Source organism: Salvia splendens, chromosome 2, assembly GCF_004379255.2.
Source record: "Salvia splendens isolate huo1 chromosome 2, SspV2, whole genome shotgun sequence".
In the NCBI taxonomy this organism is placed as follows: Eukaryota; Viridiplantae; Streptophyta; class Magnoliopsida; order Lamiales; family Lamiaceae; genus Salvia; species Salvia splendens.
Genome location: NC_056033.1, coordinates 6,245,503 through 6,262,144, shown reverse-complemented (window position 1 = coordinate 6,262,144; position 16,642 = coordinate 6,245,503). Strand labels below are relative to the sequence as shown.

The 16,642-nt window shown below is 34.2% G+C and overlaps 2 protein-coding genes across 3 annotated transcripts; one reads left to right on the top strand and one right to left on the bottom strand.

The window, feature by feature from the left end:
• Positions 1-1,027: 1,027 nt before the first annotated feature.
• LOC121785684 (sterol 3-beta-glucosyltransferase UGT80B1-like) lies at positions 1,028-6,964 on the bottom strand. Its single transcript, XM_042184090.1, has 15 exons — positions 6,596-6,964; positions 5,720-6,070; positions 5,418-5,563; positions 4,837-5,079; positions 4,405-4,516; positions 3,947-4,117; positions 3,674-3,737; positions 3,302-3,359; positions 3,043-3,220; positions 2,513-2,643; positions 2,146-2,248; positions 1,798-1,874; positions 1,654-1,701; positions 1,429-1,578; positions 1,028-1,340 (listed from the first exon to the last, which is right to left on the bottom strand). Exons 2-15 carry the CDS (start codon positions 6,036-6,038, stop codon positions 1,134-1,136), a joined length of 2,007 nt encoding a protein of 668 aa, XP_042040024.1. The 5' UTR covers positions 6,039-6,070; positions 6,596-6,964; the 3' UTR covers positions 1,028-1,133.
• A 3,508-nt stretch (positions 6,965-10,472) lies between these two features.
• LOC121760229 (probable mediator of RNA polymerase II transcription subunit 26c) lies at positions 10,473-12,261 on the top strand. Of its 2 annotated transcripts, XM_042155883.1 has the most exons (8): positions 10,475-11,011; positions 11,085-11,153; positions 11,230-11,312; positions 11,395-11,474; positions 11,566-11,597; positions 11,670-11,730; positions 11,840-11,933; positions 12,053-12,261. In XM_042155883.1, coding segments are annotated over exons 1-8 (696 nt in total). In that variant the 5' UTR covers positions 10,475-10,735; the 3' UTR covers positions 12,054-12,261. The 2 variants fall into 2 exon arrangements, with proteins under 2 accessions (XP_042011811.1, XP_042011817.1); XM_042155877.1 differs by lacking the exon at positions 12,053-12,261 and having other exon boundaries at positions 10,473-11,011; positions 11,840-12,046.
• Positions 12,262-16,642: the final 4,381 nt, after the last annotated feature.

The following is a 16,642-nucleotide window of genomic DNA, read 5'->3' as shown; positions in this document are numbered from 1 at the left end:
TGGAGATATCGGAGGACCCGATATTCGCGAACAACCAGAAGCAGTTCTCGTACTGGGAGCGCATCGCCGAGCGCTACAATGAGGCGAAGCCGCCGAGCGCGTACAAGCGCCAACGGGAGCAGCTCCGCAAGCACTGGTATTAGGTGAAGAAGCAAGTCAACCTGTTCGCGGCGGAGTACGAGAAGTGCTCGAGGGATCAGGGAAGCGGCGAGAGCTTGAGCGACGTGCGCGATAGAGCGTTGTTGTCGTACTAGTCTATGTACGGCGACTTCAAGCATTTCAATATCTTGGCCCTCTTGAGGGACAAGCAGAAGTTCCAAGGCGGGATTATGCACACCGATGCGGCGAAGAGGACGAAGACTACCGACACTGGTGGTTACACGACCAGCGAAAGCGGAACTCGTCCGGTGGACCTCAACCAGACGTGCACGGAGGAAGGGAGTTTCGGCACACCAATGTCCTCCCCGCAGCGTCCCATAGGCGTCAAGGCTGCGAAGAACAAGGGGAAGGCGAAGGCGACATCCTCCTCGCCCCCCCCCCCCCCATCGCCGATCCCGACCCCGACCCCGGCGACGATCCAGGCGACACTTGCCTACGCGGATTTGGCAACAGCCTCGATGGCACGGGCGTTGTTGGATACGCACAACGCCCTTATGAAGTGTACGGATCCGGCCCAAGCCAAGCGCCTCCAGAGGTTGAGCGATGAATTGAGCCGAAAGTTGGGGCTTTTCTAGAATAGTTATTTTTTTTATTTCTAACTCGTGTAACTTTTTTTTTAAATCAATGAATTTTTTGCCGTTATTTTAGTTAATCGTTGTGTTTTTTAATAAGTTTGCATTTATATATTTGAAAACATTTAAATTAAATAACAAAACAATAGTAAAATGCTTAGGGCGCCCTAAGCAGGTGGAAGGGCAGGAGGATAAAATGCTGACGTGGCGGTGCATAGGACGGGCTTTAGGACGCGCCTTAGGGCGCCCCATTGCGGATGGCCTAATAATCAAATATATACCTACTATCACAACACTCACAAGCAACGTACAAGATTTAATAATCAAATGCCAACTCAAAAAAAATAAATGAATAATTACCTAATAAATAGCCTATGTACAAATGAGACATCATAACTAAATCTAAGAAGCACAAGGTAAGCAGCAGATCCTGCCAATCTGAGTGAACAGCCACTGTAGAGGATTTGGGCCATCATCCTTCTCCGGAGGTGGTGATGGTGGCAGTAATGGAACCTCTGCTGGTAAGTGGCGGTGGAATGCATCCACTGCAGCTCCGACACCATCTTCTTTTTCGATATGAGCTGCTACTTCCATTGCTCGAGATTTCACCTGGAAGAACGCTGAGACAGTGAGTGAAATTGTGACAATAAATCCAATACATGAACGTTTTCAAAGTGTTCTTGATACGTTTTCGTACCTCTGGCTGCAGCATGAATCTTATAGCTTCTGTGAGGGATTCAACAGTTAGCTGTGATATGGGAATCGGAGCAGGACCGAGTCCTTTCTGGTAGATTATCTCACCCCAGAAAAACTGATCCCCGAAGAATGGAACAATGGTCGTTGGACACTGCAAGGCACACGTAGATTAGAAAATGCATTACATTTTGCACGTTCGAATGCAGAATATTTATAGGAAGGTTACCCCTGCTTTTAGTCCAGTTGCTGTAGTCCCAGCTCCACCATGATGAACCTACAAATCCATTTGATATTAAAGGGAAATATGTTTCTTATGTTTGAATAAGCAAGTGAAAATTATAAGTCTGCAGTTAGGCAGCTACAAACTTACCACAGCAGAACATTGAGGAAACAACCAGTCATGAGGGCAATCCACAATCATGAAAACATTGTCAGGCATATTTGAATCTGAAAGGGAAAAAAGCTTCTTAGAAGTCGAGGAAAATGGTGTTCGTTTGTTTTGTGGCTACACGAATGTCAAACTAAACAGCACAGTCTCTAAGGTGGTTTGAGTGTGAGTATGGTTGGAGGTTTGGGATTTTGCCATTTTGGAACCATTGGTAGATTGAATACATTCTTCTTTATTTGCTTCTCAGCATAAATTTTGTGAAAATGTGAGGATCAGATGGAGGAAGCAGAAAGAAACACCAAGAGATCGAACCAGCAAAATGATACTTACATTTACCAAGGTCTCCCCAGCCTCGATCAACTATTCCTCTTTGCCCGGTAATCTCTAAAGCTTCCAAGATGGTCTTTGTAGTTTTGTTTGAATCATCCAGAGGCTTATCAGGCAGACCAAACATATTATTAATGAATTCAACCAAACTATTGAAAACCTCAAAAAAAAACATAGCACCAACATATTATCTGTGTTTGTATTTGGCAAAAAAAAATTGTTTATTCTCTGAAGGTAACATGATATGCAAACAAAAGTTCTAGAACAGATGCAGTTATTCAAATCATGAGTAAGTTATATTTCAACTTTCAAGATAGTGAATGCAAGAAATTAGTTTGAATTGGATTATACTTATACCATTACCACCTACCATGCTTCCAAACCCAATATAAATAGGTGGAGATCCTTTTTGTATCCACCCTGCAAATTCTTCAGATGGTTGATACTTTGATCCAAGGTTCATAAAGCAGTACCCGACAACATCGACCTGGTTCCCCCAGTCTGCCATGGAGTAATGACATCAGTTGTAAGATTTGACATTACAAAAAACATCCAACTACAACGAAGTTGCATACACACGCAGAAAAGGTCACATTTGACAAACATAATGTGGATGCTATAGTGATAGTAGATATAGATTGCTTTGAAGTTATAAGCTTTGAAAGTTCAGATCAATCGGCTGGATAAACCCTTACGAGCAATTTTTACAAAAGGAGTTTAGAACTGACATTCTTAGGTGGCTACAAGTTATCGAGCATTATTAGCCAAATGAACTCAATGAAGAAGAGTGCCAAAAAATGTGAGAATTTGGAGAATCATATCACCACAAACCAGGTTATTTACACAATAAATCTGAGGTATGAAAGAAAGAAATCTCAAGCAACTGAAAGACGGCCTTACCGTCTGGCTTGGGTACAACATGGGGACTCCACATGTAGCCTGTCGGTAGATGAGAAATCGAGCCATGGTATGAGCTGAAGTATGCAATAGGGGGAAGCTTCAGTTTATTTCTCCTGAACTCATTAATAAGTCCTCTGATGCCCCACCATATCAGTAAGTCCACAAGAATATAAGAGAGCTGGATGAATTAAAGTATATTCATTTACAATCCGGATTTATCAAATTTAAGAAGAGAGCAGCTCAAAATGATTGCACATACCCAGTATCCAGCACTTTGAGGTACACGTGCTAATGGGTGAGGAAATGCATATGTAGGCCTGTAATTTCAACACATGATTGTAAGTTACCTTAACCATTTCTAACAGAGAGATTCATTATCCAAAGACAAGAGTGTAAGTTTCAAACTCTAAAGAAAGTTGTTAACAAATACAAAATTGTGTGAAAAAACAAGCCCCACCGCCACCACTGCCCCTCAAAAAGGAAAGAAGGAAGAATCCTGATAACATCGTCATGAAAGGTCATGCTGACTACTCGGCTTGTAATGACAAATTTTACATGTTATGAGATTCATATTTAAGCAGGATGAATTAATCATCAATTAAAAAAAGGGTGAGCAGTAATTTTCGCTTACGTCCATGGCATTGTGAAGAAAATGTGCAAGGGAACACCAAGAGCTTCAGCCACGTGTGCATGTCCTGATAACAAGAACATCATCTCAATGGCATGTAAAATATTAGCACTAGATGATTATATCTCAATGGCATGTATGTTCAAGAATTTCTCAAAACGACATCAAGAAAAGTTGGATACATATAAACTAATAAAATCAAATATATAAAATTTTGCACAAAAATCTTAATTAAACTTGTAAAATGCGGTATGGGAGTACTTTGCAACAACTTACCATAAGCAGGAGGATTTGCAATAATTGCCTGAGCTCTGAAAGGTTCCCCAGTTATTAGATCTGGTTCTGTGCAGGCCGGAAGCAGGGATTCAATAATGGCCTTTATTTGTTTACGTTGTATAGATATTTCTCCTGGTGCCGATGGAATAAGACCTTTATTTCTGGCCATATCTGCAATCACATGTAACTGGAAATGCTCAAAAACGTCAATTTCGATTAATTTCTGGAACCAACTTTGATAACTGCTTCACTTGGAAAAGTTATAACTATATATTATCTGCTACAACATACAACTATTATGAAACTCAGTACAAGACTAGAACTATGAACCACATCAAAAACCAATAGTAGCACGGCCATGAAGAACTGCGGAAGAAAAAGCATACAGCCCGTATGGTACATTAATTCCAAATATTCTAGAATTTTAGGAATGCATATTCAGGTTGAGGACCTCTTACATCCAGCCAAAACACGAGGATCACCACCAAGCGGGTAAAAGTCCACCCCGGCTGACTTTACAAATCCACGGAAATTAGAATGAGTTGCCAACCTTACATGATGGCCATATGCCTGTTTTCATATAGAATAAACAATTAGATAATTAGGGATATAGAACTATTGGAAAGTGCTTCACAAGCAAAAAAAAATGGAAACACAAAACAAAACATAACGATGACAATCACTGTTACCAGTTCGCAACTGTAATTAACTTCTATTTCAATAACTCTTCAACAATAATAAAAACTAACAGGCATAGAGAAGCTAAGATCACACCTCAGAGAGATAACAAAGACGATTTTAGAGTTGGAAAACTAATTTTGACAAACAAGAGGTGAGAAAACACTAGAAACTGGACGAAACTACCACAAGCTCAAGCACCTAATCCTTACCTGAAGTCTCCTTGCAACAGCAAGGAATGGCTGTACATCTCCTCTTGTTCCAACTACAAGCACTGCAATCTTTAGTTTTGGAACCGATTTATTATGATCGGTAAAAATATAATCAACAGCAGAAGGAATTCTATCGAATTGATGGAGCTCTAATAACTCTGAAGCTACAGGAGAATCCTTAGTGAGATCAACCTCCACAGTTCCATCACTCTGTATCTTCACTATCTCGACAATTAACTTTTTCTGTACCAAACAACACAAAAGTACAAAATCAATATAAAAAGAGATCCTTAATATTAGTCCTAATAGTGAGGGAAAATGTACGCTATATTATATGTTATGCCTCAGAAACTTGAATGCCTATTAATAAGAGTTTCGGAAACGTGAGCAATAATTTTCTCAGGCCAACATCAAGCTATGAGATAAGGAGTTGAGGACTGAGGTATTCCCAACAGCTATAGTAAAGCATACATGCTACAGGGGAGTCACCTATACCAGAAGCCGATATGTATAATCCACACATATCCACTGTATACACAAAGAACAGAATTATTTCAAGACATCTATGCATTGAGTCTAACCTTCTCACGTTCTGAGAGTCTATCCAGCTTTAGAGCAGACAATGGACTACCCACCCTCTTCTCAGTCAGAGACCGAGAAAATGCAAGCTCTTCCTTTTCAAGGAATTGATTTCTCTGCACAGGTGCTGTAATGCAATGGTCCAATCCTTAAGATACAAAGAAAATGTTCAGGTAAGAAAAACTTCATCAATCCAACAGTTGGACAGTAGAACAAACACACAGAACATGCAGAATTTTAGATTAATTGATTCCAGGTCTCGTAATCAATGCTTGCTTGGTGTAATGAGAAGTATGATTCTGACCTTTGTACACCCGAGGCGATGGACTAGCACCGAGATCTTTCACCGGTAACACCTCTACCATAGATGACGACTTAGGCAAATTTGACTGTCGAATGTTGGCCAGAGGTGTCGAAGGCAGATTAAACTCACCATCTATAGACTGACTATCTGGTTGCCCGTTAAAACTTCCATCGAGACTGTCTCCCTCACCTCGTCTCTCTCTTGGTTTAAATGTCACATCAGAGTCATGAATTTGGTTTGCACTATCAGACTCCTTCTGGCTTCTCTCCAACCCAGGTTCTAAAGCTTTTCTATCATTGTCAGATCTGGTACCATCCATTTCACCCAAAGTACTCCAACAAACTCGAACACCTTCAGCAAATACAAAATTGTTTTTGCTAAATCCCAGAGGTTGAGAAACTATGCAAACAAATGCCGACAAGTGCAATCACAAGATTCAAAAACAGACCATCACTCCACAACATATCAAATAACAGCAACTACAGCTAGAATACTCACACTTCCCAAATATTTAGGCACAAAAATGGGAACTTTCCATAAAAACAGCAAAAAGCTTGCAACTTTACACACGCAGCTATTTCCAAACACTCACCATACAATTCCACGTGCGCACTACTCAAATAAGGAATTTAATTAAGTTGAAGGAACACCAAAGAGGCTCACTCACACCTTACATGCCATCCAGTTAAATCAAACACACACAGAGACAAGCCTAACAGAAAGAATTGGGCTTTCCAGCATCGCATAAAACGTGTGACAATCTGAATTACTAGCATAAACCAAAAATTCCCAACTACAACTTGTTCAAATAAATCATTTCCCACCTCTGGAAAACCCCTGAAAAAAGAAGATAAAAGCAGAGATTCAACAGCAAACCTTCTTCGGAATTTGTGCAAGCAGCTTCAAGCTATGCTAATTGTCGAATAAATGCAAGCGAATTCAACAATATGGGGGAAAAAGGTTCCGCCTTTAATTTACAAAAATTGAGACCAATGGTCATAGGCGTAGAAAGCTTAATGACAGGTACAAATATGGTATATTACACTCATTTCCAGCAAAGGCTGCTGCTGTTTACAGTGACAAATCGATAAAACAGCGTAAATAATTTCGTGGGGAAAATAGCAATTCCTTCCAAGTAGGTGGTGGTTACGCTAAACCCCACTGAATAAATAAAGATTAGGGTTTAAAAAAAAGAAAATGATAATGGGAATTGGGAATGATAAAGGTGGTAGTTACTGTTAGTTATGGAGGTCGGTTGTGATTTAGGGCTGGAGAGATTCTTATCAATGCTGTAAGAATATTCAGAATTTGTTTTCGAAAAAAACTCACAATTTTTATTTTCTCATTTTATGGAGTACTATTATTTTAAAAATTTGTGAATCAAATCCCAAAGTTTGGATTTAATTCCAAATTAGATCTAATATATTCAAAAATTGTTAAAGAACATCACCCACAAGATATACTCTCTTTTTATTAAATTCGAATTTAAAAAAAAATGAATTATTGCGTCACCGGACGAAGCCCACTCGCGGGGCAGCGAGTGGGCTTCACGCGTCGAATGGGAGGCCGCCACGTCGCCTCGGCGCGTGGCGGAACGTTCCGTTCCGCGTTCCTCCGGAACGGAACGCGGCACGGCATATGAATGGCGACGGCACGGAACGGCGACGGAACGCACCCCGCAACGTGTGCCGCCGCGGAACCGTTCCGCCGGAACGGCATAGGAACCGCAACGGCACAGCGTTGCGGGTGCCCTTATGGATTACTTATAAATTTGTAAATCTAATTCCAGAGTTTAGAAATTATTGCAAATTAGATCTAATAATATTTATACTCATATTTTAGGATTAATGATCCAATTTATCATTATCTTAGTGATACTAGTATAAATTTAACTTGATAGTACTATGTATAAAATGACAATTTAAAGTTTTGTCTAAAATGGTTATTCTTATTATGTTGTGATTTCATTATTATTCATATAAATAAATTGGAGTCATTCGAAAAAATATAGTAACTCGGAATGTCCGATGACTCAATTTATTTTATGTCACACTTTACTAATTGTTTTAAATTAGAGGCCAGCTCAGATTAGGTAGAAAGTAGTCTTTTTAACGTTATTGATTTTGTTATTATGTGTATATTCACTCAAATGTTTGATCGTTGAACGATTAGTTGTTTTTTAACTACTTGTTTGTTTAGAAATTCAAAACCTAATTCGTAACGTATAAAGTTTAAAATCCTAATAAAAAAGGAAAAAAAATAAATCTTAATAGAAACAGAAATTGATAAATTTATTTGTTATGGTTTTTATTTATTATTTGAGATTATTATGTACATGTACAATCTATGTATATTTTTTTTTCTCTTTAATGAAAGTGGCCAAGAAAATTTGACGCGATTGTCTTTTTATTTGGAGATATTTTTGTTCTAAAACTTTTAGAATGTGGTGCGACCAAAAAAATTGACACTATTCTCGTTCTTTGTTTGAATTATTGTAAATAGTAAAGTTTTATTATTTCCGTGATAATGGTGTGTAATTCTTGTAATGAAAAAGTTTTGGTCAATAATTTTATCATGATACAAACTAAATCAATTATATTATGGTATAACAGTGTATTTAGTTCCACCTGAATCGAATTCATGCCATTTGAGTTGTTCCAATTAGAATCACTCTATAATTTTAAATTACTACTATATCAAGATCTAGATCTACATAATATTTTAATAACAAAATCGTTGTCAGAATTATCACCTAAAAGTTATGCAATTAATATTTATTTTAATGATGAGTCTTATCTTTACAGTGATAATAACATTTTAATAAATATACTTAACAATTGATAATGAATATAAGTTCTTTTTTTAACTCGAAAATCTTGACCAATGACATTTTTGTTATTTTGGTCAAGAGTTGGGTATTAAATTTATAATTTACGCATAAGTAATTTTTAAGAAAAAGTTAAATATTGATACATTTTTAAAGAGAAGTACCTGAATCAATTATGTAGACTTAAAATAATAGTAATTCTCAAAACCGATCAGAAAAATGAGAACATCGTCAGCCGTATTAGTATAAAAATTGGTATGAAACTCAACTTACGGACAATTGAAAGACGCTAATTGTTGATGGTCTTATATTATATCATATCCAATATATAGGATATGAACATATTTAATGGATTTTTCTAATAGTATAGGTTAATCATTTCCAAAAAGAAATATGGATGTCAAATAATTGATACCAAACCAACCAACTTGTGTAAAGGGATGAAAAATGAAATAACTAATAAATTAAAGGGTTAAAAACGATACTTATAGAGTAATAGTAATAGATACTCCTAATTACAGAAAACATGTCATGAGAGAGAAGAGGAAATACATAAGAAAAAGATTAAGTAAAGAGAATTATTTTATTTTTTAGAAGAGAATAAATTAGAAGAAGGGACAGATGAAAATAAACTTCTTTACTTGGGTTGGGCTTATGGACAACTTGGGCTCGTGCATCAATTTTAGCACAAACAGCAATATTTGTTTTATCAGATAAATATAAAAAGTTTTTTTATATTCTCACGTGCTTACAGGTTTTCTAAGATTAGAAAAAAAAACTATTATGTGGTTCATGAATGCAAAGATACACGAAAAGCTGCATTTTAGTACGATCCGTGGTACACGGAATTAGAATTGGAATTGGAATTGGAATTGGAATTGGAATTAAAATTATTGTGAAATTAAATTAGAAAAAATTAATTCAATTCCAAATCATTTGTTCATAAAAATGATATAATATGGAATCAAATATGAAAAATTATATTGTGTGTACAAGTGTGTAAGTGTTTAGTGTGTTAAGATATCTAATTTTATAACTATTTAGAATTTAATAATCTATTCTAATGGAATTCAAATTGTGAAATTATGAGTAATTAAAATTTTAATTCAATTTTAAATTAATTTTTTTACAATATTATTTAACTTGAAAGTAAAGACTCCAATTTCAGTTCTTCAGACTGGCTCAGTGCCTCTCAGTCTATGATACTCATACTCCAAAGAATTTTGACGTACTAACATTTTTGTATTTGGTTTATTTACAACTAGAATTAATTAATGTCACCAATTTAATTCAAGTAAACTTTATAGTCACTCCAATTAACTAGCATCTTGGCTATTCATACTTGCAACAATTCAAAATTATTTTTGTTACATCTACACTACTCTCTCTCACGCTATGGAAATTTTATTCAATTTTCTAACGTATGTACAATTTTCCAATTCAATTATGTTTCACATTCAATTCAGCATTTACAAAATTGATGCAAAACAGAGAAATAAAAACATTAGAGCATCATAACCATCTTGGTTAGATAAAAACGAGCATGATTTGCTCATGTTTTTAGAGTCATCTAAGTGTTGATTTATTTCTAAAATGAATAAACATACTACAAGACTGCGTATGTAATGCATTTAAAATTTTACTAACTCGGATCATAGAGATTTTATTTAAATTGGCCTGATTAATGATTAAGTACTAGTACATAATTTCCTTGTTAGTTTTCCTTATTATATGTTGTAAATAATAACGTAAATATCTAATAAATAAGTTATTATTATTTTTACTAAATCTGCAGATATTTAATTATAACTATGCAATACGTATATTATTGGTGCATAACTAATTCCAAATATAATGACTCTATTACCTAAAATATTGTCGAGCGTTGAAACCGAAATAAAACAAGAGATTCTAAAATAAAGCATGGGCATTTTTGTCTTTTCACACTGAAACGACACACTAATTAAGAAACCATGGAGCTGAGCTGAAGAAGTATACAGAATGAAACCGCCATTGATATTTCTCCAATTCGATTGCAATTGAATTCATATCCAATAAAACCACTGTTCATTTCAACATCACTCATTCCGAAATGAAACCGATTCTACCCACACATTTTCGTGATTTGTTCCATTATTCGAGCTGCTTCTATCTCTTCTCCTCCACCCTTTAGTTGCAGAATTTTTGCTATGGATTTGAACGACTTCCGCTCCTTCATATCGGATTCCGGAATTGATGTCTGGACTTGCATCGAAATGGCGATATCCGTGGCGTCTGCTGATCATCAAATCGAGCTCCGGAATCGGAGAGACGGAATTGTCGAGAAGCTTTTCGCGCCGCCGTGTCAGAATTGTGTGGAGAAGAAGGACGAGGTCGATCGGCAAAGTCTAGGTCAAAATGATGATGAGGCAGATGAGCAGAGGAAGATTATAGAAATCAGGAATCTTCTAGATGATCATAGCCAGGTTTTTTCTGCTTCTGTTTCTTTGATTTTGACTTTTGTTTTTATTTTTTTGACTAATTTGAAAAATTTTGCAGAATGAGAGATATTTGATTGAGATGCTTCAGAGGCTTTTGGAGATGAATACTAGTTTTATAACTCTCAAGGTGACATTTTCCTCCCATTCAAATTCACACTTCTATTTTTGGTGTTACAAATTTGTTGAGTGTATTTGTATTGAAGAATACTGAGATAGGAAGACATGTAGCTAAACTGCGAAAGCATTCATCGAGTGAAGTTCGAAGACTGGTTAAAATTGTTATCAGGTCAGCGCAAAATTATTTTTAAAAAAAAATCACTCAAGAAATTTCAGAAACAATATTATTGAAATTGCATTTCTGATTGCAGAAAATGGAAAGAGACTGTTGATGAATGGGTGAAACAGAATACACCTATAGAAGAAGAAGAAGTAGCCACTGAATTCAATGGTAAAATAGTACTAGTATTTAATAATATATCAAGATTTTGTAGTTTAAATGTGTATGATGAAACTTGAAAGATCCTATTTATTTGGTGAAGGTGATGTAAGAGATCATCCAAATCCACCAAAGGTCAGCATTTTCAGACTCTCTGAAAACAATTTTACTTGATTTTTATTTGATTGGATGATGGATTTAAAGCAGAGGAAGGCAAGGGATAATGGGGTATTACTGAATCATGAAGATTATCAAGAATCTCAATATGGTTAGGCTTGAATCTTAATCAAACAGTTGTATTTTTTAGTACTCCACTAAACAAGTTGTAGTATGATTTATGATGTGATGCTTGTTTTGATGTATATATGTATATGAAGCCAAGAAACAAGTGAAGGATATTTCAAAACTCAAGAATTCGGTTGTTTCCAACAATGGAGGCATAGGCAGAGGCAGTGTCCTTATCAACAACTGGTGAACTGTTTGACAACTCCATCATCTCTTCTTTCTTTGAGTTTCCCCACTTTCATACTCTTATTAATTTCAATTTTTTTGGCTTTGTGGTTTGTTTTTGTTTTTGTTTTTGTGTGCAGATTATGAAAAGAAAAATGCATTGATTCTTGAAAGAGTTGGAGAAAGATTCAAGAAGATAGAATAGAGAGAGAGAGAGAGAGAGAGAGAGAGAGAGTCCCATGTGATTTTGTAGAGGTGAATGAATGTGGTTTAATGGAAGATTGCTGCAATTGTACATGAATGAGTAACTCGCATGAAATAAATTTAATGTCACACAATGTTGATGGAAGGCCAAAATTTTCAGCTACAATTCTGTTTTTCAATTGTCAAGTCAATATATCAAATTTCTATCACAATAGTACGTAGCAACTTAGAAACAAAAATTCAATCATAATTTTGTAAAAAACTTCTACTAATTCGCTCAACTTTGTTATTAATCGGGAATTCGAGTAAGATGATGTAACTCTTTAAAAAAATTGCAGAGTGGGTCTCAAATACAAATATTCCCATACCCCAATTATGTACTATACCATTTAGCACCACAAAACACACCAATTATGTTAGAAATTTGTTGTAGACTAAAAATAAACAAAAAAGTATAGTGATATAAGATGAACATATGGTAGTGGTGTGGTCAAAGAATAGTGTTACCACCTATTAGCTAAATGACAGCTTAGGCATGAAATGCTGAAAGAATATGTTTGCAATAAGACAGTAATAATAATGAATAGATTGACCTAGAATTGCAATTTAAGTGGATGGGGGGGTATGTTGATCCCTTTATTCATAGACCTATCCCATAAACATCTCCACATGCCTATTCCATTGTGTTCCCTTCTCATTGGATATATCTAAAAAATAACGCTTCTTCTAAACTTTATTCATTGTGATGAATTGATTCATTTTGTACCCATTTTTTAATTTATTTATCATTTTATCTCTCAAATAGTCAACCATATGTTTATCAATCTTTTTATGGGAGTATTTAACGGGTATGTTAGACAAGATGAGAGCTCTTATCTGATATTAATTATATGCATGGAATACATATTAATCTTAGTGAATGACTATAAAATTTTTATGGTCTGAGAAAATCCATCTTGATAATCATGTTTTAGTTTAGAAAATTAACCCACATTTTTTATAGATTACACTAACAATTTTGGAAGTTGGGCCTTAATAGTAGGATGAATGACTAAGCTGTCCATCTTCTCACTCATAATTTGCCAGACTTTGTTTGGTATTTAGTCACATAAAATTTAACTTTGTATTCTTTCTTTTGCATCAATGCATACATTAAAGATAAGATGAATTTTAACTAAACTACCAAACACTAACAAGCACAATTGAGCAAACCATTATCTATCCAGCCGAAATACATAGAAAATGAGCTAAGTAATATGTTTGCTATTTCTTTTTTAATTGATTTAAGAATGCCATGATATTTATCTAGGCCTTCTATACTGAAAATTATTGGGCTAGATGCTGTATTGCTATGTAAGGCAAATGGGCTGACAAAAGAAAAGTTGAATGCTATTTTGTGGGGTTGCCACAGAATAATGGTTATCTAAATAATAATGATAGATTGTTTTAATATTAAAAAAACGTAATTATACATAAATATTGATGAAAGATAGCATCATGTGGCTGTAGTTTAGTGGTAAGAATTCCACGTTGTGGCGTGGAGACCTGGGCTCGAATCCCAGCAGCCACATATTCCTTTTTTCATTATTTATTATACTTCTAATACTAATTTGACAATTACGTATTAATTATAATATTTATAGTTTTATTATAGTGGAGTATATAATTACTCTCCTAATATAGTACATACCGATATTAGTTTTTTGGATGAAGTTTTATACTAGCACTCTTGTAATTACATTATCAGTATGCCATAAACTGCACCTCTAATAAAAAAGTAGAGAGATGCACCTAATATTCACTCAAGACACCATTTTCTTATGTTTCAAAATAAATTTATCTAATAAAAATTATTCCTTAATGAGATTATTCTTATATATCGATCTAAGATGAATTTTTATTTTTTCGAAATTTTAAAATGCATGCAAAACCTAAAATGTGCAGCCCAACTCATTGAATGTCTGACTAGTAAGTTAAAAAGATTTAAATAATTTAACCCTTGAAATGAAACATGTTTCTAGAACTACTAAACTTTGAAGTTTAGTCTATTTTCTACTTCATTCACTTTATTAAATTGACTTAGGGCGTTGTAAAGCATACTTCCTCTGTCCCATTTAAGATGACCCCTTTCATTTTTCATACGTATTTTGAAAAAATCACAATAAATAGTTAAAGTAGAGGAAAAGTAAAGTAAGAGAAAGAATAACGTAGAAGAAAGTCTCTTTCATATTATTCTCTCTCTTAATTTACTTTCTCTCAACTTTAACTATTTATTATGAATTATACAAAATACGTGTGAAAAACGAAAATGGTCATCTTAATTGAGACAAAGGGAGTATTATTTTATCGATAACTAATAATTTGAAGTTTGGTCATAGTAAAAAACTTGGGAGTTTGCAAAAATAGTCACTCCTACTATGAATAATCGAATATTTGCCAATGCATAGATTTGGAATAAATAATTGGTTTTGTTGACACAATAATAGTTGGGCCTAAGAAAAGCCCATACGTAATAACACCTTACAAGTTAAATGAAATAGTATAATGATATGTCGACAAAAGTGTCACATGTATACATTGGTGTTTGGGATTATAGCATATAGTAGTATGTAATTTAAGAAAGTCCACACATGTTCATTTAACATTATTAGTTTATCTTCTTTATGGTTTTTCGGTTTTCATATTTAAATGAATTATTGCAACAACGGTTGTGGTGGTTATGATGAAAAATACTACTACTAGCATTTACCAAGAAGTTATTGTTTTCATGTACTTATCATTGCAAGTTGTCTTAGTTTTCGATATGTGGAAAGTCGGTGATTAAATTAATTAAACACATTAAGAAATTCAGTGTGAAACAGCAGCCTTTATATACTCACGTTAAATTTCCTCATTTCTAATTAACCAACGCCGTTAACAAATGCTTTATCGGAATTAGCTCCCTTTTCCTTGTTTGTAGCAACTTAATTAAGTAATTAATCACTTTAAGTTATGGTTATTAACTTGTTATCGATCGCCGCTTAATCAAAAGAGTAGTGCTTTTTTTTTTTTCGGTTGTCATAGTCATACCAACATTATTTATCTAAGATACTTATGAATAATTTCAAATTTTATAATTTTTCCAACGGTTTATTAAAGTTACGGGTTATATCAGAATTTGACTTAATTAATTCCGGATTTTTTTTTCTAATTTAACCCTATTGTTATTAATTTAATTTGTGGCCGATTCAAGGGTTTTGGATTGGCTAACATTCCCATAGTAATATGGATATGGTGGTTGTTATGTAGTGACTGTTACTAATCTTACAACTAAACATTTACTAATATATAAATAAAATTATAAAATGAAATAGCGTGGTAAATATTCGTGATGTAATCTGGAGTAGGTGCAGAATCTACATGTTGAATTTTATAATATTAAAACATTTCTACCTTCCCAATCCCATTGCTCTTTTGGGCCAGATCATTAAATTTTAATTTACTACTCCCTCCGTCTCGCACTACTCGCACGTTTCATTTTCGACACGGAGATTAAGGAATGAGTGTATAGCAAAGTCAAATATTACGGCTGTAGGTGAAATTTTTTACTAAAAATGGAAATAGTGCAAATAACTTGAGACGCCCAAAAAGAAAATAAGTGCAAGTAGTCCGGGACGGAGGGAGTATTACATAAATTTTAATTTACTCCCCGTAAGACAATTGCACTAAATTTAACTTTTTTTTACTACTGATTTTCCAAATTGCGAGTCGCGTACCAAAAAATTGATTATTTTATGACATTTCTTGTAATTTATCATCCATAATAATGTTATTCTGAATATAAATAAAATAAATTATACTCATTCAGAGTAACTTTTTTTACACTGTCGATCACGTGAGTGTCGGCAGAGGGAATTCTCACAAGCTGTAAAACCACAAATTTTGTCCCAAGTTAAAATTTGTTCCAATTATTTACCAAATAGTAATTATCTACCCAATTTAAAAGGCAACAATTTTCTTCAATCAATATTGAAAATTTGGATTTAGCACATCACACAAAGTTCTTCCTGGTTGGTGTTTAATCGTATAGATTTGATATTTTCAAATTTGTGTTTAAATCGTGGATATTGAATTTCAAGCTTTCTTAAACTTAAATAATAAGAGTGAACTACATAAATAGTACCTGATATTTCACTTTCGCACATAAATGGTACCTGATCTTTATTTTATATCATTTTTTTACCTATCAATCACATTTTTGGTACCTGATGCAATTTTCACCCAAAAATGTCCTCTAAATACATTTTTCCATTTGTGTCATAGATGATATTTTAGGCATATACAAAACTAATACCAAAAGTGATATTATAACATATTCCCTCATTCTCTTTACTCTTTATACTATTATTATTAATTAATATTAATATTAATATTATTATTTTGATGTTATAAATTAATAATTAATTTATTTTAATATCATTCAAATATACTTAACAAATATATTTATAATTATATTTAATTATTATTATAATATACATTATTGTTGT